This window comes from Aethina tumida, chromosome 4 (assembly GCF_024364675.1).
Source record: "Aethina tumida isolate Nest 87 chromosome 4, icAetTumi1.1, whole genome shotgun sequence".
NCBI lineage: Eukaryota > Metazoa > Arthropoda > Insecta > Coleoptera > Nitidulidae > Aethina > Aethina tumida.
The window spans coordinates 29,026,302-29,046,641 of NC_065438.1; the positions used below are offsets into that span (position 1 = coordinate 29,026,302).

Here is a 20,340-nt window from a genome sequence, read left to right on the forward strand (position 1 = left end):
ATATATATATATATATATATATATATATATATATATATATATATATATATAATCAAATAAATATATTTTTAATTTCCTGCTCTAAAGCAATATCAAAATTATACTTTTTTTCTATTTTTATTGTTGTTGCCTATAAAGGCGCGTTTTGCGCAATTAATAAAAAAAAGTTCATTACTAATACACCTACTAGATTGTATTTTTTAATTTGATACAATATGTCCTGGAAATAGTTTACCCATCTTTGAAGTGGCCAAAATTACCAAAAATAATCCAAATTATTTGAAATATACACCAAAAATTTACATACATTACATTATGATGTAAAATAAATTATAAAAAGAAAATTAACCTTATGTTATTAATAATTCACTATCGAATAATGATGACGAGTACAAACTACTGACCCAATTATAACTAATTTTTGCAAAGCACAAGAATTTAGTTACGCAGTTATGTTGTAGTGCTAGCTCCGTATAGTTTAATTGTTGTTGGACTCCGTGCAATGATAAAAATGAAATTTATTATATTTTCTCTTATGTTTGTTTCCTACGTCCTAGGTGCTACTTTACCAAATGACAATATTACACCAAAATATTTTGATGGGATTATAAGGAAGTAAGTAGAAAGATCTCACATTAATTATTATTAGTAATCACAAAAATATATAAATTATTATTTTTCAAATGTTTATTTTTCTATTATTATTATTAGTATTATTATTATTACGAAACTGTATATTTATAAATATCCTAAAAATGTTGCCATTCTTTTAAATTTTATATTGTCGTTTCATTCTAGAATATAAATGCAGCAAGTCTTGAAAAAACCAATATCATACCGTGTTTTGTTTTATTATGAAATTTTTATGAAACCATAAACAGTAAATATGCACCGTGAAATTTGCAGCAGAATATCAAATTCAACTTTATCTGAAAATATATAATAAACTAATGTTTATTGTTTATTTATTAATGTAAGAATTAATTTATATATTTTTCTTACGTTCTTCAATATAAATTATACGTATAAAACCAATTTATCAAAATAATATTTTTCCATTTTTATTTCATTAGAATTCAACTACATGGGTATAAAATAAATGAGTTTTTCCAGTGACATGTTTAAATTAATTTCTTAAATATCAAGCGAAATTATTCTCATTTCTATTTAAAATTTAATAAAGACTAGATAGAATACGGACTCGAATAGCAACACAGGCATGAAATGAATCTTTTTTTAAAATGGATGTCAAAAAGGGAGTTACTCGGTTTGAGTTCCAATTATTAAATTTCATGTTCATTTCAATTTTCATTTTCATAAAAATAATAAAGAAACAAAATGTCATTTCGTCGTGCTTATCTAGAAAGCTCGGTCTGGAATTTCGATATAATTAGTGTCACGTTGTTGTAAGTATAAAAATGAATAATATGATTTTGAGGTGATTCTCAAATAAATATTTATTATAAAAATACCGAAATATTTCCTACATTTCCAACATTTATTTATGTTGATATTAATAACATTTAATTTAGTTATATTTATAATACATGTATAATAATTTAGGTACTTTGCGATTATTTTATATTTATATTAATATTCAATTAATATTATTTGTAAATTCTTATTTAGATTGACTTTAATTATAATTTATAATTACTACTTGACCTTAAGCTTTAGCTTAATAAATTGTAATGTCATAGAACAAAGCAATAGTTTTAATAAAAAGGAAAGACTTATATGAAACATAAATTATTCAGTTAGTAAATGTCAAAATGAATAGTTTAACTCTAATGTACAGCAGGATATCCTCGATGAACAGCATCCCTTGCAAACAATCCATATCTTTATTGTTCGTCATTCGTATATACAAATCTTGAATAACCCTTATAAAATAATTTAAATTCACACATAGGACTATTAAATTAATTTCGTGAATGGTCTTTACGTATACTTAAATAAATATCTTACATTACAAATTGTTTTTGCTTGAATTATATTTTTTTCATTTTCTTAATAACAATATAAATAAATAAATGAGTTCAGAATTAAATTATTTATGAAATATAAAGTGATTTAATTATTGGTTAATCCGATTAAATCTTAAGCTAAATACAACCATCAACAAATTTAACTCGAATAGAGAATAACAGTAGTTTATTAAAAAAAGATACTTAATCATTCGTAGAGCAATATTTTTCCGATTTCCATGATCACGATAACAAATCTTTTTTCCCATTGCTGTTGAATATTTCAGCAGACCCACAAGTTCTTTTCGATATACTAAAGCGACCCAAATAAAAGGTTGACCAAACATAGCTCTATGTGGCAAGTTAATAGTTGTTAATTTCCGTTTTAGTGGCATTGCCGAGGAAATAGTGGATACCGGGAGTACTGCTTTCTCCGGACAACAGGAAACGGGAACAGCCACCGGCGTCTCTACAGCAGATGGAATTCCGGCACAATTGCATGATGTCGTGGACTTTGGGGATTCCGCCCCACTGACGGCAGTGAAAGAAAAACGGTGTCCGAGGTAAATGAATGTGTATATTGATTCTTCTGCTATGAACAGTATTAATTTATATGAGTGACACTATATTAAATTACTTCCGAGTAATCAAAATTTTGTAGTTCTTTTATTATTCTTAAGTTTTTAAATATGTAAATGAAACAGAAAATGCAATAACATATATAATTTCGTTTTCCTGAGGTACTGTTAGAATATTGACTTATTTTAAATTAACCAATAATATCCTTTGATTTTAGATCAAAGCTTTGTGGCAAATAATTAATTATCAACCGAAAGACATTGCTTCTGTTTCTATTGACATTTCTCCTTGTAGTACAATATATGACAGGACAATTTAGACAATTCGTAAAATAATACACACATAAATTAGTTTTCAAGTTTTTGAACTGATGCTAAACATAAAATTCTACGATTTTTTTATTTAGGTCATTCACCTAGACAGTGGCAAATTACTACTGTTTTTTGGTTTATCATTTTATATAATGCAGCGTTCGGGATAAATAGCTTGCCCATTGGAGGTGAACAATATTTCGTTCGTTTGTACACAAACCTGGTTCGTTTCGATCGGAAAAAATAATAACCGAGTTGTAGGAACAAGTTTCACGCAGTTTTTAACCATTTTCGCCTCAAATAATTCCGATACCCATCCTTTTAATTTTTAATCTATAATTTATTCAATCACTTCGAGCCACAATAGGCCAAGATAGAATACATGAAAATGTATATAAGGAAATAAAAAGATACATACATTTGAACTGTGGAAAGGAACTTCGACTATTGGTCGGATCTTCTCTTATAAAAAATCATCGATACTCCACCAATATTTGTTCGTCTCTGGAGCTTTCATATCGTCTAAAATAGAGATTTTAGACATGTATTGGTGGTACTTTTCACCTTAATCATCGCTCTGGCCACTTAGATTTCCTGGAAAGTGAAACCAATGACTGAAGAGCAAGTTCATTTTATATCTTATATGAAGTTGAAAATCGAAATTGAATATTTGGGTATGAATATGACTTGAAATAAAATTACATTCTACTTCTGTAACAATGCTTTGATCCTTTTGATGCAATTGTGATATTTGTATTGTCTTCTAAGTGAACGTTTTGGTAATGAGAAATTTATTTTTCAGAAATACTCTGACATTCATTAAATATATCTACAATTGACTATAAATTTGATATTGCAAAGAAATTCAATTAGAATATTAGAATTACTTGTTACTTGCTAAAAAATACGAGTATTACTTAAATAGCGATAGAATCGAATTAAATACAACTGGAGGCATATTCAAATTATCTTTCTAAAGAAATATTATTAATTTCAATGGAACATGTCATTAATTCTGAACAGCGCGTTAAATGAAATAACACGTTACTTGTTACTCAATCAGTCGGAAAATTTAATATTTTTTATACTAATAAAATTGTATTATTTAAAATAATTTTCTCAAATTACGAATTACATATTTAAAAAAAAAGATTTCTTTTAACATTTTGTAGACAAACTCGATCACAATTTTCATTTAAATTAGGAAGGTGCATTTCGATGTAAAGATTTTATACTTAACTTGAAAATAATATTTTATACTACATGAAAATATTTAAATACCTTATTTACTAAGTTGTCTTATTTTACTTACATTTGATTTTTTTCATAATATAATTGGAAAAAAGTATTTCGTCTGAGCCTTTCCCTCCAATCTTTATACGTGTCACCGAGTGAACAATACGTTTTTCAAGGTTCGTTTTCTTTCATACTTTTTTCAATATATACGGTGTTACTTTGTTTAGTTGATTTTTAACAAATAATTGAGATACATTGAATAAATAAAACAATAAATCTCAAAATAATCTAAATAAATTCATGATGTTTACAATTCAGAAAAACATCGAGACCAACATTTTTTTATAAAAGTATATTAGTATGATTGAATAAATTCCATAAAGCATTGTAGTAAGTTTGAGAAAATGGATTTATATATTATTATATTAATAATTAATGCCAATACTCATTTATAATAATAAGTATACTAAATAATTATAATTTTTTAATATTTTTATTATATATATATATATATATATATATATATATATATATATATATATATATATATATATATGTATATATATATATATATATTTCAATTAAAATATTAAAAAATTTTAATATTTTTATCGAATCACCAAACTGCATAACCGATAACATCTAATTAATCATATGTTACTATATAAATTATGCGATAATCCTTATTTTAAAATAGTATTTTGTTTTTTGTATTGTTATATTTTTTTTCTATTTCCAATTTATGATGTTTCAGAGTTGGTGCACCAATATTGCAACTAGCTAAACGGGATATAGATAAATCAAGATTATTCGATGTAACGTCAAATAAAAATCACAATGAAATTGTTGGAATGCATGCTCCTGATCATATACCGACTTTACAGTCAAGGTTTTTAGATGAGAATGACTCAGGTGGGTACATGCATGTCCTGACCTCAGTTGAAGCCGGAAAGCATATGGATTTAATTTGCCGATTATTAGGAATTAAGGATAAAGACAATATTGAAAAACTATTTTTATTGGCAAAGACTAGAACTAGGGTGCCCTCTATTGTGAGCAGAGCAAAAACTTTAGGCGATGAAGAGCATAAGTTAGCTGATGATTTGAACGCAGCTTTAGACCATGCAATTGAAGAAAAAACTAAGTTATCACCAGATGAAATTGATAGCGTTGTAGAAAAATATTTAAATCAGGTAATTTCAGTTACATTTATACGCAAAATTATAAACAAATAAATATTATAATTTTAATTTTAGTTGGATAATAAAGATAATATACCACAAACCCCTGTGATAGCATCCCGTCAGAAAGAAGTCGAACCAGAATCTCCTACAGAACCATTAGATAATAGCATTGTTTCGAAGACAGATGAGATTGAACCAAAACCAAAGTCTCTTTTCGACAGCTTAAGAGAAAGACTGGCTGCTAGAATGCCAACTCCCAAACCCCATGTACAAAAGTTTATACCTCATAGCGATGGTCTTGATGATCAAATGACCAGTGATCCTGTAGAAGAGTCGTTAGTACCTAAATCAAGACATGGAGACAGTGATGATTTTGCAAGTAAACCAATATTACAACCTAAGAACACACTTGAATCAGTAAATCAAGTTGTTGAACCGGAATCTGTTGGGTCAAGCAAAGACGTTGAAGATCATTTGAACAACATTAATTTTGACAATCCAGCTGATGCCAAAGATAGTATGTTTTTAACTTAACTTAGAATAATATAAATTAAGCTAAACTTAATTTTTTTCAGTTCTGGAGAATTTAAAGAAACAAGTTTCAAATGCTCAAGGAAACGAGGATTTGGACAGAGCCAAAAGTGTTTTAGAACGTATTCAAACAATGGTTAAAGATTTAGAAGAACATGAAAGAAATAAATTAAATACTAAAAGAAAATTGGATTTAATTGAAGAGAGTCTTAATAAGGATAACGAAAATGAAGCTCCCACTATACTAAGTCGCTCAAATGATAACACCGAGAAACCGGAACCAACGGAAAACAAAGAAATTGAAGATAAATTAACACTTAATAAAATGAACAATTTACCAGAACCAACAGAAATGAAAAATGAAGACAATACATTAGAGGCAACTAACAAAGTAACACCCCAAAAATTCGACTCAGAAGATCCCAGCTCAAATGCACAAAAACCAGAAGAATTGAAACCTAGAATGTTAGATACCCTTTCCAAAAATCTTATTGAACAACCTAAGAAAAATGATATACTAGAAAACATAAGAAACAAATTAAAAAATCGTGAAAATACGTTGGGCAAACTTGAATTACCACACAAATCTCTTTTTGAGAATAAGAAGGCATCGATGGATTCACTAACTAAACGAAATGATATGGGAACTCTAAAAGAACCAAATACTCAAAATGATAAAATACCAAGTAACAAAATCTCTAGTGACTTATTCGACTTTATAAAAAAATCTCGAGAAGAGGTTTTACAAAAACAAGCAGAGTTATTAAAAATGCAAGAAGAACAACGTGAAAATCTTTTGGAAAGTATCAAAAACAAATTTTTAAGTAATACACCACAAATTTCTGATTCAAAGTCACCTATAGAACAGGCAAAATTGGAAGATGCTGACAAAATTAATGAAGCTCCCGAATTAAAATCTCGAAATACCTTTGACGATAAAGAAGATATCATTGGAAGTCAAGCAAATCCATTAAAGGAAAATGACTCTAATGTATATTTTGTGGGAGACGGGGTTAAATTACCTTTGAAAATGATACCTGGTGATGAAGGTTCCATACATTTATCGGTAGATATAGACAAAATTTGTTTATGCAAAAACTCGACTTGTCCGAAAAAAAGAGATATTGCAGCTGTCTTAGGTACTATTTTAGAAAAAGAAGCAGAATTGAAAACAGAATTGGAATCAACAAGTCACCATGGATTATCTACTAAAATAGCTAGGAGTACTGATAAACTTATACATGACTTAGAAAATGCTGGTTTCGATATTCAACAAGAAATTGTGGTTTTGCCAAATGAAAATGTTACAGTACCAATTTTAACTGAATTAAAAGATATTCAAACAAATGAACAATTAGGGTCAGAATCTACTTTTTTTCATGAAAATAAGGCACCCGTAGATTCACAATTTAAGGATAATAAAAATGATGTAAAAAAACAAAATCATTTTGAATCAATTCATGAGTACGTTGCTCCTACAAAAACGGAACATAATAGTGCATTACCACATATAACAAAGGAAGAAGAAAAAATTTTAAATCATTATCTTCAAACTACAACCGAATCAGGTAACGAAATAACAACTTTTAGGTACATGGAATCGAATTCAAATAATGAAAAGGAACCTGAATATAAAACAGCTGCTGTTACTAAAGAATATACAACAACATATAAACCCAGCATGGAACAAGAATTATCTAACAATGCTAATGAAGAATTTGACGAAACTCTAAAAATTAAACCTTATAAAAGTGCCAAAATGGGAAAAGAATATATTTCAACTCATTACATCGATAATTCGAGAACAAATATGGCAACAAATGGTAAATTTCCTACATCGAAATTAGAAAAGATGGTAACTCCAGAATCAGATTTAACAACTAATATATTATCATTTATGAAAAATCTAGCTGGAAATTAAATTTACGTAACTGTACATGCTTTAAGGTTTAAATAAAAACATACAAGGAAAAAGTATTTTTAATATACAAGGAAAAAGTGTTTTTAATATACAAAAATGCAATATTTTTAATAAAAAGCATCTATATTCATCAGTCTTAATACAATATTTAAGAAATTCAGTTAATTCTGATACATCATATACAAAATATTTCTTATAATAAAGGTATAGTTAATGACTCAACATTTCATAACGGAGTAGCACACATTTGATTTGATGATCTATATGGTTACTATAAAATTATATACACTGTATTTACACCGCATTACCTAAGAATATAAGAGTGTCAATAAGTATTAAAGAAATGCATAATAAATGTGTCCACAGAAGCGCAATTTTGACTAGCTAGATTTAACTCTATGCAATCATTTTTCAAGTGACAATCTAAAAGGTAACTTTCTTATATATTGGCCCAATTTAATATGAACCAAAATTCTATATAAAAATTTTGAGGAAAAATAAAAGCAAATACAACTTTATCTGTGTTAAAAAAATCAGTCATCCTTATTTTTCGTTCTTTCCTTTTCAAGTTGCTCTTCCTTTCTCTTTTTTTCCTTTAGTTGGGCAATTTTTAAATTTGTCATTAATTGGGTTGATTGATAGAGCCATGAACCCTACAACAATCAATATTAAAAGTACTATAATAATACTCAGAAATAAAAAATCTATACACACAGTTGAAAGACAAAAAGAAATTGGATATACATAAAATTATTACATTATCAGTAACTTACATTCTAATGCAAACTAATATGTATAAAAATCATAATAATGTCAATGTTAAAAAATACAATATTCACTTATGTATATGTAATTGTACTTACCACCATAAGTATGCAATTCAATAATATAGGTATTGAAAAAACTACTGATATAAATAGGCCATTACTATCAAAGTACTGCTGCCTGGAAAATATTTTCCAATTGGTTGATGCTAGTTCGTTAATACTCTCAGAAAAGTAGACAAGCAACACTAAAAAATAAAAAAATATTTTAATAACCAGTAAAAATTATTTATGTTGTTATTTGATTATTTATTATTATTGTCTAATGAAATGACTGAGGAACAAAAAAATGGATTGGAAATGCCACATTTAATTATTTTATATTGCTGCTATAAATGTATTGCAACAACATGTATTATATACATATTGACATATTCATCTGAACCAAACAAAAACTTGTTTAAAAACAAGTAATTCAAATGTTTTTAAAGAATACAGTGAGGTTCAAGGTTAATAGTGAATCTTAATTAAATGTATAAATGGTAAACAAACATATTTCAACGTTCCAATAAAGAAAGAAAAACTACTAAATTTTGAATTAAATTAAAAACAATGTCATCTTCTGTAGTTTTTATTTATCATGAAAACAATACTTAATACAACAAGGGTCAAATGCCATTGAAGCAGAAATAATCATTTTTTTTTTGTTTATTCGATGAGAAATGTAAAATGACTACACAATTTTGAATTAAGATAAAATTAGATAATATCTACTAAATAAATTTAGAATTATTATTAGATATTTATATTTCATGTCTAAAATAATAATTATCTAATATTTATATTTTGCAGTACTATAAATATATTCTGAAAATCTCTAATAATTAAAGTTATTGAAAAAAAGACAATATTGGTATAACTTACATAAAAAGAAGAAGAGCAGAGCCTGAAAATTGCCATAATTCCTAGTAAATATTGCCATCATAAATATAGATATGTGAAATGCAAATAATCCTATTAACCATGGATCTTGCCAATCAATCTATAAAAGAAACATAAACATGTAGTTAGCAAAGTGACCAAAATAATATACCACATCCTTATAAATAACAATACACAGTATATTAGCTACAGTTTCATATACGCAAATTATATTTTAAATTAAAGGAAATGTAAATCGAATATTACTAATCAAAAACCTTGAACTAAATGGGATTAAAATGAATAGAAAAAATAAACATAGTACTTACGCTCCATAAAAAAGTAAAGAATCCAGTTATTTGATTGATTTCCACAAAATCTGTTTGAATCATACTGATCTTATATATTTACTGTCAATGTTTTGATAACACCAACTTACATACCGTTTACACGAAAGAAATTTGTTTTTCTATTTGACATTTGTGTCAATTTGTTTTGTAGCGATGCCTGTCAACATTTAAAAAGACCCATCTTGTGCATTATCACCTAAATACATAAAAGAAAGTAGGAAACATTATGTTGCGAGTCATAGTTACAGAGTATCCTTGTTAGATGGCAGCTCTATCGAATTAAACCAATACTTATCTTACAAATGTACAAATATTTATGTAATTTGGATTCATATAAATATTTATATGAATCCAAACTACATTAATATTCATCCCCAGAATGGATCCACTTTGTCGTAACACTGGGGCTTAGTACCACTACACAAACCAGTGACTGTGAGAAGCTAACGGATTCAACCTCAATTCCAATTCCTCTCCAGAAAGATCTCTGATCTTACTCTGATTGGTCTTGTTCTTCTGAACTCTGTTGACTGGGAGCTGGCATCTTTGCCTGGCTTTCGTCTTCTGGTTCAGCAAACCAATGTACGGTTCGCATATATGTCTGCCATTTGGCTATAATCTTCGGATAGATGCCCGAAAAGGAGTTTTTAGTCGGTGTGAATCCGACACTGCCTCCGAATTCCATCAGGAATGACTCTGTTAAAATAAATAAATATTCATAAATCGTAAATAAAGATTACTTATTTTTATATTATATTATATATAATATAATAATAAAATATATATATATATATATATATATATATATATATATATATATATATATATATATATATATATATATATATATATATATATATATATATATCTTTAATCGCAATCGCAAAATTTACAAAGTTTAAGTATATTATTTAAAACATCAGATGTAGCACCAAATGAAAGCATAATCAAACAAGTACTAAACTTTAACCTTTGACATATAAATATATTTGTCGAATAAGATAATTAAATGATATTAAAAACAGGTGCCAACTAAGTAACGATAATTTTTTGATTGTTATGCGTTCATTTATAATAAACTAAAATAATGAGTAATTCAATAAAATTACCATATAAGTAATCAAACAAATATTTCATTTTAAGAAGTATATAATATCAATTGTTTAGATGATTTCAATCATATCTTCAGAATTATAAAAAACGGTGTTTGACCCTTAAATGTCGAGTAGAGTCTTTGGTGTACACTTTTAAATTTAGGGTCAGTAGTATGTTTCCACAATATCACAGGTTAATTACGTACCTCATTTCGTTTAGAAAAATTTAAATACTATTTTGATATATACTGAAAGGAAAAGTCACCCAGAGAAACGAAGGATAACTACATATGAGGATGAACATTTTTTTTTTTTTTCATTTTTTAAGCTAAAAAGATATTTTTGTACCCAATCTTCTTGGATTTTATGAATGTTTTATTTGATTTTTGAGTTCATTAAAAAATAAACAACTTTATAAAAAGCGTGTTATTTGATCAAAATTTGCAACAAAATTACCATATAAATAATCAAACAAATATTTAATTTTATGGAGTATATAATATCAATTTTTTAGATGATTTTAATTGACTGACAAACTAGCTAACTATTTTCAGAATTATAAAAAATGGCGTTTGACCCTTAAACATCGAGTAGTCTTTGGTGTACACTTCTAAATTTAGGGTCAGTAGTATATTTCCACAATACCACTGATATTGTTAATTACGCAGCTCATTTCGTTTGGAAAAATTTAAATACTATTTTGATATATACTGAAAGAAAAAGTCACCCAGGAAAACGAAAGAATTGGGAAAACTACATATGAGAAAGAACAACCTTTTTTCATTTTTTAAGCTAAAAAATACTTTTGAACCCAACCTTCTTGGATATGATGAATGTTGATTTTTGAGTTCATTAAAAAATAATCAACTTTATAAAAAGCGTGTTATTTTATCATATATATATATATATATATATATATATATATATATATATATATATATATATATATGAATAACTTTAAACAATTGTTTACTAAATAATTCGAAAAGTAATACTATGGCGTATTTTGTATAGTATAACACATACATTCCAAATCCAAAGATGTCGAGTTCAAATGTAATAGTAAATTACAATTACGTTATTTTAAATCTAAAAATTCTGCATATTTAACGAACGAACTTTGTTCGTTGAAAACTTTTTGCAACTACAAACTCGCATAATAACAAAACAGAATTTGTTAATAGATTTTTATAGACTGTTAATATTCATATTCATAATGACAAATAAATATTTACAAAATTCATCAAACAATGAAAATCCAATAGCACATTCTATTGTTACATTATAAAATACAATAATCTATTTTTTTCAATTGGCTGATAATTAATTAACCTCTAAATTTACTTAAAATATATATATTTATTTATTTAACCATCTCCACAAAAACAAAACTCTCCAAAATGAATATGTTGATAAATATATTTTTCAATATTGATATATTTAGCTTTATTTAATAATATTTTGATTGCACAATAAATACATACGGGGTGATTTACTTATCTTATTCATTAGGAGTGTATGGAAAACGAGAAAAGTTTGATTTAAAATGTTTATAACAATTAAAACTTGACTTAACCCTTTCAATACTACGGGGATATATATAAAGAATGTTCTAAAATTACTTGTGCGAAAAGTATATTCGCTTTTAAGGCGCTGGGATGGGACTAAACAGTAGTCTATGGTCAGTACTGGAGGAAAAAAGTATTGTTAGATTGCTAATGATCTGTGTTTATAATTCGTATATTTTGTATCAAGAACTCACTCGCAAAAAAATTTCATTTATCGATTTCGTAGTAGATGTAGCTGAAGAGTTGATTAGTCAAGGACGATCAGAATCTTTGTACAAACGGTCCAGAAGACTGAGCAGGGTTTCAAAGAATATCAAAGTTTTTGCAAATGTTGGAGATCATCTTCCAGTTGAAAAAAGGGCTAAAATCATTTGCTAAAAATGTCAAGTAGTTTTATGTATTGATTGTTTTACACTATACCATACATAATGTAACAGTTTCAATATTTTATATAATAAATTTGAGGTCTGATTATTTACTGCTGGGATATATTTATCCCATAATTAAACTACTGCAGGGACATCTCTGTCCCAAGGCATTTTTTCAAAAACCATATTTTCTAAAAATCTTATTTACTTATTTACTGCATATTTAGTTCAAATATACAGAAATATCTTCACTGGCCAAAAGCCGTGTTGAAAGGGTCAAACTACTTTTCTAATTTATTCTGAACATTCGGTTTTGTCAGAAGTGACATTATTTATATTATTATTATTTCATTATTTACTAGCTGACCCGGCACACGTTGTTTTGTTATTATTATTATTGTTACAACAAACATGATTCATGGTCCATATGGTACTCTTAATAGTTCATCGCCTTGCATGGCAAATGGAAAATGTACTAAAAATTTCTTTAAAGATTTTACCAATGATACGGTCACAAATGTCGACGGATACCCAGTATATCGTCGAAGAAATCCTGATAATGGTTGATCGTAGAAGGGTGAAAATTTAGGATTGTATGTATTTTTTATGTTGTATCGTAAAAAAATAGAAACTAAAAATTTTGTCTAAAAAATAAAAAAAAAAAATTAGGGGTGGATTACCCCTAACATTTAGGGGGATGAAAAATAGATGTTGGCCGATTCTCAGACCTACTCAATACGCTCACAAAATTTCATGAGAATCGGTCAAGCCGTTTCGGAGAAGTATGGGAACGAAAACTGTGACACGAGAATTTTATATATAAGATTATATTTTTAGAATTTTAAATTTATATAATTAAAAATCAAAAAGCTATATCTAAACCACATGGTATAGTTAACAATTCTAAAAAGGCTAGCCGCATCTTCTGGACGCCCTAAGATAAAAGTCAAGGGGTGAATCCATCTCTTACCAAATAATATTCGTAATTCTTGGACAATGTGCCGGTGCACCATTTAATTCGTACAAATAATTAAACGTCTGATTTAGAGGAAGTTTGTCTCACTGTTGTGTCCAAAAGATGAAATTTTTTGTATTAATAAATGCTTATCACAAATGTAAAATGTACCACTCTCACAAACTCATCTTAAAAATTGTCATTTTGAATTTATAAATTCATGCGTAACAGCTCCTTTATTTCCAGATCTCCATCTATTAAAGCTTACTTTTATAATGTAATTTAAAATCTTAAAAATATAAAAATACAGTTTCTACTCTTGAGGATATTTAGAAATACCAACAGGTTAATTTTATTTTCTTCAGTGGTTTTTACCGATTTCTCCCTGTTTCATTTTACTTTAATAGTGTCGTTATTAATGATTTTCTTCTCTATTATTCGAAATTTAATTGTAGTCGGAGAAGGTAAATTGAAGCAGTTTGTGCTGTTCTTTCAAATATTCTTTCACATCAAAGATATAACACATCGACAATATCTTGATATATAGAGAATGCTTATACCAATCAAAAATTTTTTAAGATTCAATTTTATTTTATGCTAAAACATACATAGTTGTACAGATACTTTAGTTAGACCATCCATCAAATTTTTTGAAAAAAAAATAAATAAATAAATAAATAAATAACGCAAAAACTATTGGGTTTAGTCATAATTTCTATAAAAATTTCAAATCAATATATATAATTTAGAAGAGTCACCCTCTATATTTTAACTCATTATAGATAATAATCTCTATATTATGCATAAAACATTTTATTATTTCATTTGCGCAAATCTAATTACAAGTAGTTTTAAAACAGTAATGAATATTAATAATTACTTTTTATGTAGAGAAAGTTTTTCACCGTCATTAGGGTCATTAGGAAAATTATTCATAATTAAATAATTATATTAACTGCAGAGTTTTGTACAGATATGTTTTGTTAATACACGAGTTGTTTATTATAAATTAGTTTTAAAAATGATACGATAAAAGCTATAGAAATACATAATAAAATATGAGATATTCTTATCTATTCACTTATTAGTCATATACGGTCCACAACCCTGGGATGCCACAATCAATATTTAAAATAAATTTTATACACCTTATCAGAAACGAGATAACTCTCTATTCTTTAAAATGTACTTTTGAACTTTGTTAGTATTAGTTATTATCTTATTTGTATGAGTTTTCTATATAATATTCAGATCAGCCCAACTTTATTCAGTTCACTCTTAATTACCGTGGTGTGAGCAGTGATTGATTGTTTTGAAAATTAAACAAATTACTTTATCAACAAAAAGGTTAATATTTTTTATCAATGTGTACAAATGTAGATTTTATTGAAATTTAATATTACTAAATTAATTGTAATTAATATTAATATAAATATATTTCAGATGGATTTTAAATTGGAAACATCACCTCTTAGTGAAGAGTGTCAACAACTTGCAGAAAAGGAATTGAGAGAAACACCTGAAAATGTGAAATCAGGTATTACTGAATTAAGAGAACTTCTAAAGAGTGATGAAACTTTGAACTTTGATGATGATGATGAAACACTGACCATTTTTTTGAGACCATGCAAATGGTACGCCAAAAGTGCGTTTGAATTGGTATGTTCAAAAATTAATTATTCATTTAAATGTATTAATACATTTAATTTTTTTAGATTAAACGAATTGCCGAATTTAAAAAAAAATACAAGGATCAATTGAAGGGATTAGTGCCGGAGGACTGCAAAAAATATGTAATGGAATACAATGTGGTTAATATTTTAAAAGGACGCGATCATGCTGGCAGAAGAGTTCTTATTGTAAACAATGGAGGTAATATTAGAAAAACAATTAGAGAACTGTTTTTAATGATAGTTTTACAGCAACTTGGGATCCTTCAAAAGTAAGTGCTGACGTAATGTTCCAAATATTCTTCCTTATTCATCAAGCTGCTGTCTTGGAACCAGAAACACAAGTAAGGGGCGTTGTTGTGATAATGGATTTCAAAGGGTTAGGAATGAAACAAATATCTGCGTTGACCCCTGCTTTCAGCATGAAGCTGCTAGCATTTATTCAAGATGCAATGCCACTTAGACTTAAAGAAGTTCATATGGTTAATCAACCGTTTATTTTCAACGTTGTCTGGAAGGTCTTCAAACCTTTTATTAGAGAAAAGCTTGGAGCCAGGGTTAGTTTTTTCTATAAATATGCGTATTATATTAAATTTATATCAAATTTTTTATAGATTTTCTTCCATGGTTCCAAGATGGAATCACTTCAAAAGTATCTAAAACCAAGTCATTTGCCAGCTGATTACAATGGAGAATTAGCAGCAATTGATTATACTGGTGCAGAATGGTATCCCGCATTAGAATCACATATGGACCACATGATTAAGTGGAGTAACTTTGGATACAAGGAGTATTAAATATTAATATATATGTATATGTATATATAGAATTCTTAAAATTTTGTATTCTTTATTTATATATCAATAAAAGTGATATTTTTATCAATGTGCGTCTCTATTTTCCTGAGTTCCTGTCACAAATAATTTCCTTGTGACCATTATGTAAAAATTTTGTGTCAAACATATAAATGATGTATATAAATATAAATACAACAAAGTTAATTTGTTTTTGTTATATAATTATATATAATGATCAGTATCCAATTTTTAATTAAATATAAAATATTAAATTATTTATAAGTTTATTATAAAAGGTTATTATAATAATTAATTAAAATATCCTGAATTAATTTGTCTATTGACAATTAAATTAAAGCTAATTAGTTTCCGCTTTACCTCTTTAATTTTAAAAAAATAACTTTTGGACTCATTTAAGGCTGATAAAACGAATACTGCTAAAAATAACAGTCAAACTTATCAGTTCAGAGGTAAAACGAAAGCTATTATTGTATTTTAAATGACTAAACATGCTATTAAATTACGTCTAGATAAGGATATGCTGATTACTGCAACTAGAGTAAAGAACTTCTAAAAGAACAGTTAAACATAAACATTGGATTTAAGGTGTGTTAAAAGCTAAAATACAGTGAAATAAATATATTTAAAAGACAAAAGAAAATAATATTATGAATGTGGTGAGTGCATAAATGTAAATTTTTTATTTAGTGAATTCAAAAATCATGAAACATAGAAATTATGAAATATTTCCTTATTAATTTAGTTACATGTATCAATTATGAAAAAATATATTATGTATTGGTATTTAGTAACTACAAAGGACTTATTTTTTCAATTGGTAATATATTTAAAAGATTCACCTCACAATTATAATATTGCAGTTTAAAATTTATGGTCGTAATGAACTTCGGAACTGTGATTCACATATCATGATGAACTTTAATGATTATCAAAGTCCACAATTGCACAGGTACGACAAAGTACACATTAATCAATAAATTTAAATAAATATATTAAATTTGTCTTTTACCACATACTTTTTTAATGTTATTATAGATTTAAAAATAATTGACAATTTACCAATATGTTTATATATGAAGGAATATATGAAAATGGAAACAAAAGAGTTTCCTTCTTGAATTCAAAATATTTCTACATATTACCATAAAATTTTAAACACACGTACGATTAGATTATCTTCCACCAAATAAATTATCTTAATGGTAATATATACTAATTTAACCGAAAAGAATGCTGTCCTTGCAAACTTAATTGAAATTATCTATTGTTACAAACTGCAAAGTAATTTACATACACGAAAATATACAAATCAAATTAAACTGACACGCACAATATAAGTATAAATGGAAATAAATACAGCTATATTACAACGAATTCCGCGACCTATGTACCCAGAAAAAAACAGCCAGTGTACCTTTACATATTTATTTACTTCTAAAAAATATAAACACTATGTTGAAGTTGGAATAACCGATAAGATACAAATTGAATTGTGAAACGTGTAAAAATTAAATATTTGTGTTGAAGACATGAAACTTTTAAGTGAGGTACGTTTCTGATCTTGTTACTTCAGATTAATATACAATATATTTATTGTATGTCAATTTTATGATAATATTTAATGCTAAATTAAGATCTGTTGCAATAATTGCATAGATAAAAAACACTTAAACAAAATAGATTAAATTGTAAACAATTAGTATGATAGGTAAATTTTTAATTTATTATTACTACATTATCATTTATCTTTAAATTAATCAGGGATTATTAAAATTAGTAATAGTATTATATAATAATGTTACGTAGACGCATTATGTTTTAGATGGAGGATTTTAAATTAGTGAAGAGTCCCATAACAGTTGAAACAGAAGATATCGCCATAGAACAGCTTCGAGAAACTCCAGAAAATGTAAAAAAGGGGTTGGAGGAGCTTAGAGCCTTGTTAAAAAATGACAACACTATTTATTTTAAAGATGACGATGATACTCTAAAAGCATTCTTAAGACCAACTAAATGGTATGCTAAAAGTGCACATGGTCTAGTGAGTGTTTTTTTTTATTTATTGTTACATTGATAAACCATTTTAAACATTCATTAATATGATAATTGATAAGATTATGAAATATGGGGATAAATTTAGGTGGTCGCTCTTAAGGAAACTTAAAAAACTCTTTGTGAAACTATTATTCCGTTTAGAAAAATATTTGTCCATTTAATTTTTGTTATCAAATTTGCAAATTGCAAAAAATTAGATAAGTAATAGGATGTTTGACTACTAATCACTTATTAGGATAAATTACAAAATATGGGTCGATAGTGTATTAAAATTAAACTCTGATTGTTAAACATGTTTTGCTTGAGAGGTGTATTTATTAGTTTTATAAACGTATTTTTCACTATTTTCTTTTAACTAGATATATTAAAATCAAATTGTAATATGTCTTGTTAAAATTATTGAAATTATAAGTAAATCTTAATTTAATTCAGATGAAACGGGCGGCGGAATTTAAAGAAAAATACTGCGATTTATTGGATGCACTTTTACCTAATGATGAAAAAAGAGCGTTTACTGAAGAACGAGTAATAAATGTATTGAAAGGAAGAGATCAGAAAGGACGAAGAGTTTTAATTGTAAACTGTGGAGGTAATTTATTTTAATAGTTAGTAATTAATCGGAATAATAATACACCTAACAAACATATTTCTCTTTTGTTACTTTCTTTACTTAAATTTTATAAAAAATCGGATAAAAAGTTTTTGCATGCCCTCAATTTAATATATTCATTTTATTTAACACATTTATCAGAAAATATTACGTACATAATTTTGTAGAAATGTGGGATCCCTTAAGAATATCATCAGATCAAATATTTCGACTATTTTATTTGATTCACCAAGCTGCATTGTTGGAAGAAGAAACACAAGTGAGAGGAGTAGTCATCATTATGGATTTCGAGGGTATGGGAATGAAACATGTTAAAGCTCTATCTCCCAGTTTTAGTTTTAAAATATTGGGATTCATTCAAGATGCAATGCCTTTACGTCTCAAAGAAATCCACATGGTTAAACAACCTTTAGTTTTTAAAATGGTGTGGACAATATTTAAACCCGTTATTAGAGAAAAGTTACGTAACAGAGTATGTTATAAAAAATTATCAAATAAATCATTACTAATAAATGTTTTTATCAGATATTTTTTCATGGAAGTAAAATGTGTTCTCTTCATGAATATATAGCTCCTACGCATCTGCCGAAGGAATATGGAGGAGAATTACCGAATATTGATTATAATGGACAGCAATGGTGGCCAAACATTGAAGAAAATTATGGGCATTTTGAAACATGGTCAAAATTTGGTCTTGTAAAAAAATAAGCATTCTAAAGGTTGAATTAGTAAAATGTTATTATTATAGGTCTCTATATTGTAATGAATATAATTTAAATTGTACGTTTTTCATGTATACTACATATTCACAACTCATCACCCATTGATATTAATTATACTATTTAATATAATACCCATAATATTATTTATTATTAATAAAAAATTAGAATATAATTACAAATGTTTATTGCAAAGTCTGTTTACATAGAAATTTATTAATTATCAAGATGCAAGGATGCATCTGGGTCCTCGCTTTTGACCCAAATATGTCACATTAGCTACGTTACATCAATTAGATGTTGTGTCCATTCTCTAGCACGTATTCTCGTCCTTTTGTGTCGATCAGATCACAGGAGTCCTCCATGAATTGATCACATCCATTACTCCTAAGAGCATCAACGATGTTATCTGCAATTTTTGCTTTTACGTCTAAAGGTTGCGAGTGATGGGAAGCCAACAATTTTTGCAAGTTATTCGGTAACTGATTAAACCATAACGTTCCGAGAAATCTGTCAGGAATCTCACTTAACGCTAGATCACGGAGATGCTGAAGAAACTGACTTGGCTTGCGACTTTGTATTGACTCTTGTAGTGTTTTCTGTAACACAATAGCCCTCCTCGTTTTTATAAGCGTACTTTTCAGTAACTCGTATGACTTTTCTCCTTTAGGCCTGCCAAGAAAATCATCAACATCCTTTAAAATTTCCTTTGGTAATGA

General features: G+C 27.1%; 5 protein-coding genes across 5 annotated transcripts; 4 read left to right on the forward strand and 1 right to left on the reverse strand.

Moving 5' to 3' along the window:
- Window positions 1-517: 517 nt before the first annotated feature.
- Window positions 518-5,026, forward strand: LOC126265407 (uncharacterized). Its single transcript, XM_049966771.1, has 4 exons — window positions 518-615; window positions 2,357-2,530; window positions 4,848-4,908; window positions 4,991-5,026. The coding sequence occupies exons 1-4, from the start codon at window positions 536-538 to the stop codon at window positions 5,024-5,026; spliced, it is 351 nt and encodes a 116-aa protein (XP_049822728.1). The 5' UTR covers window positions 518-535.
- On the forward strand, window positions 5,018-7,782 carry LOC126265323 (centromere-associated protein E-like). The gene is made up of 3 exons (XM_049966371.1): window positions 5,018-5,286; window positions 5,350-5,794; window positions 5,853-7,782. The coding sequence occupies exons 1-3, from the start codon at window positions 5,050-5,052 to the stop codon at window positions 7,727-7,729; spliced, it is 2,559 nt and encodes an 852-aa protein (XP_049822328.1). The 5' UTR covers window positions 5,018-5,049; the 3' UTR covers window positions 7,730-7,782.
- Window positions 7,783-7,832: 50 nt separating this feature from the next.
- Window positions 7,833-9,904, reverse strand: LOC109596451 (transmembrane protein 18). The gene is made up of 4 exons (XM_049966372.1): window positions 9,744-9,904; window positions 9,418-9,535; window positions 8,593-8,741; window positions 7,833-8,382 (listed from the first exon to the last, which is right to left on the reverse strand). Exons 1-4 carry the CDS (start codon window positions 9,804-9,806, stop codon window positions 8,263-8,265), a joined length of 450 nt encoding a protein of 149 aa, XP_049822329.1. The 5' UTR covers window positions 9,807-9,904; the 3' UTR covers window positions 7,833-8,262.
- Window positions 9,905-14,978: 5,074 nt separating this feature from the next.
- On the forward strand, window positions 14,979-16,304 carry LOC109596119 (retinaldehyde-binding protein 1-like). The gene is made up of 5 exons (XM_020011581.2): window positions 14,979-15,096; window positions 15,193-15,408; window positions 15,465-15,621; window positions 15,672-15,976; window positions 16,034-16,304. Exons 2-5 carry the CDS (start codon window positions 15,193-15,195, stop codon window positions 16,214-16,216), a joined length of 861 nt encoding a protein of 286 aa, XP_019867140.2. The 5' UTR covers window positions 14,979-15,096; the 3' UTR covers window positions 16,217-16,304.
- Window positions 16,305-17,638: 1,334 nt separating this feature from the next.
- LOC126265271 (retinaldehyde-binding protein 1-like) lies at window positions 17,639-19,685 on the forward strand. The gene is made up of 5 exons (XM_049966141.1): window positions 17,639-17,784; window positions 18,060-18,278; window positions 18,725-18,881; window positions 19,070-19,374; window positions 19,428-19,685. Exons 1-5 carry the CDS (start codon window positions 17,767-17,769, stop codon window positions 19,608-19,610), a joined length of 882 nt encoding a protein of 293 aa, XP_049822098.1. The 5' UTR covers window positions 17,639-17,766; the 3' UTR covers window positions 19,611-19,685.
- The last annotated feature ends 655 nt before the right edge of the window (window positions 19,686-20,340 follow it).

Coding starts and splice junctions, on each gene's coding strand:
- LOC126265407 (XM_049966771.1), top strand. CDS start 536: ATGTTTGTTTCCTACGTCCTAGGTGCTACTTTACCAAATGACAATATT. Junction 2,531..4,847: donor AAAGAAAAACGGTGTCCGAG/GTAAATGAATGT, acceptor ATGATGTTTCAG/AGTTGGTGCACCAATATTGC. Junction 4,909..4,990: donor ATAAATCAAGATTATTCGAT/GTAACGTCAAAT, acceptor CAAGGTTTTTAG/ATGAGAATGACTCAGGTGGG.
- LOC126265323 (XM_049966371.1), top strand. CDS start 5,050: ATGGATTTAATTTGCCGATTATTAGGAATTAAGGATAAAGACAATATT. Junction 5,287..5,349: donor TAGAAAAATATTTAAATCAG/GTAATTTCAGTT, acceptor TTTTAATTTTAG/TTGGATAATAAAGATAATAT. Junction 5,795..5,852: donor TCCAGCTGATGCCAAAGATA/GTATGTTTTTAA, acceptor AATTTTTTTCAG/TTCTGGAGAATTTAAAGAAA.
- LOC109596451 (XM_049966372.1), bottom strand. CDS start 9,806: ATGATTCAAACAGATTTTGTGGAAATCAATCAAATAACTGGATTCTTT. Junction 8,742..9,417: donor TCTGCTCTTCTTCTTTTTAT/GTAAGTTATACC, acceptor TTTATTTTTTAG/TGTTGCTTGTCTACTTTTCT. Junction 8,383..8,592: donor TGAATTGCATACTTATGGTG/GTAAGTACAATT, acceptor TGATTGTTGTAG/GGTTCATGGCTCTATCAATC.
- LOC109596119 (XM_020011581.2), top strand. CDS start 15,193: ATGGATTTTAAATTGGAAACATCACCTCTTAGTGAAGAGTGTCAACAA. Junction 15,409..15,464: donor CCAAAAGTGCGTTTGAATTG/GTATGTTCAAAA, acceptor TAATTTTTTTAG/ATTAAACGAATTGCCGAATT. Junction 15,977..16,033: donor GAGAAAAGCTTGGAGCCAGG/GTTAGTTTTTTC, acceptor AATTTTTTATAG/ATTTTCTTCCATGGTTCCAA.
- LOC126265271 (XM_049966141.1), top strand. Junction 18,279..18,724: donor CTAAAAGTGCACATGGTCTA/GTGAGTGTTTTT, acceptor AATTTAATTCAG/ATGAAACGGGCGGCGGAATT. Junction 18,882..19,069: donor TTTAATTGTAAACTGTGGAG/GTAATTTATTTT, acceptor ATAATTTTGTAG/AAATGTGGGATCCCTTAAGA.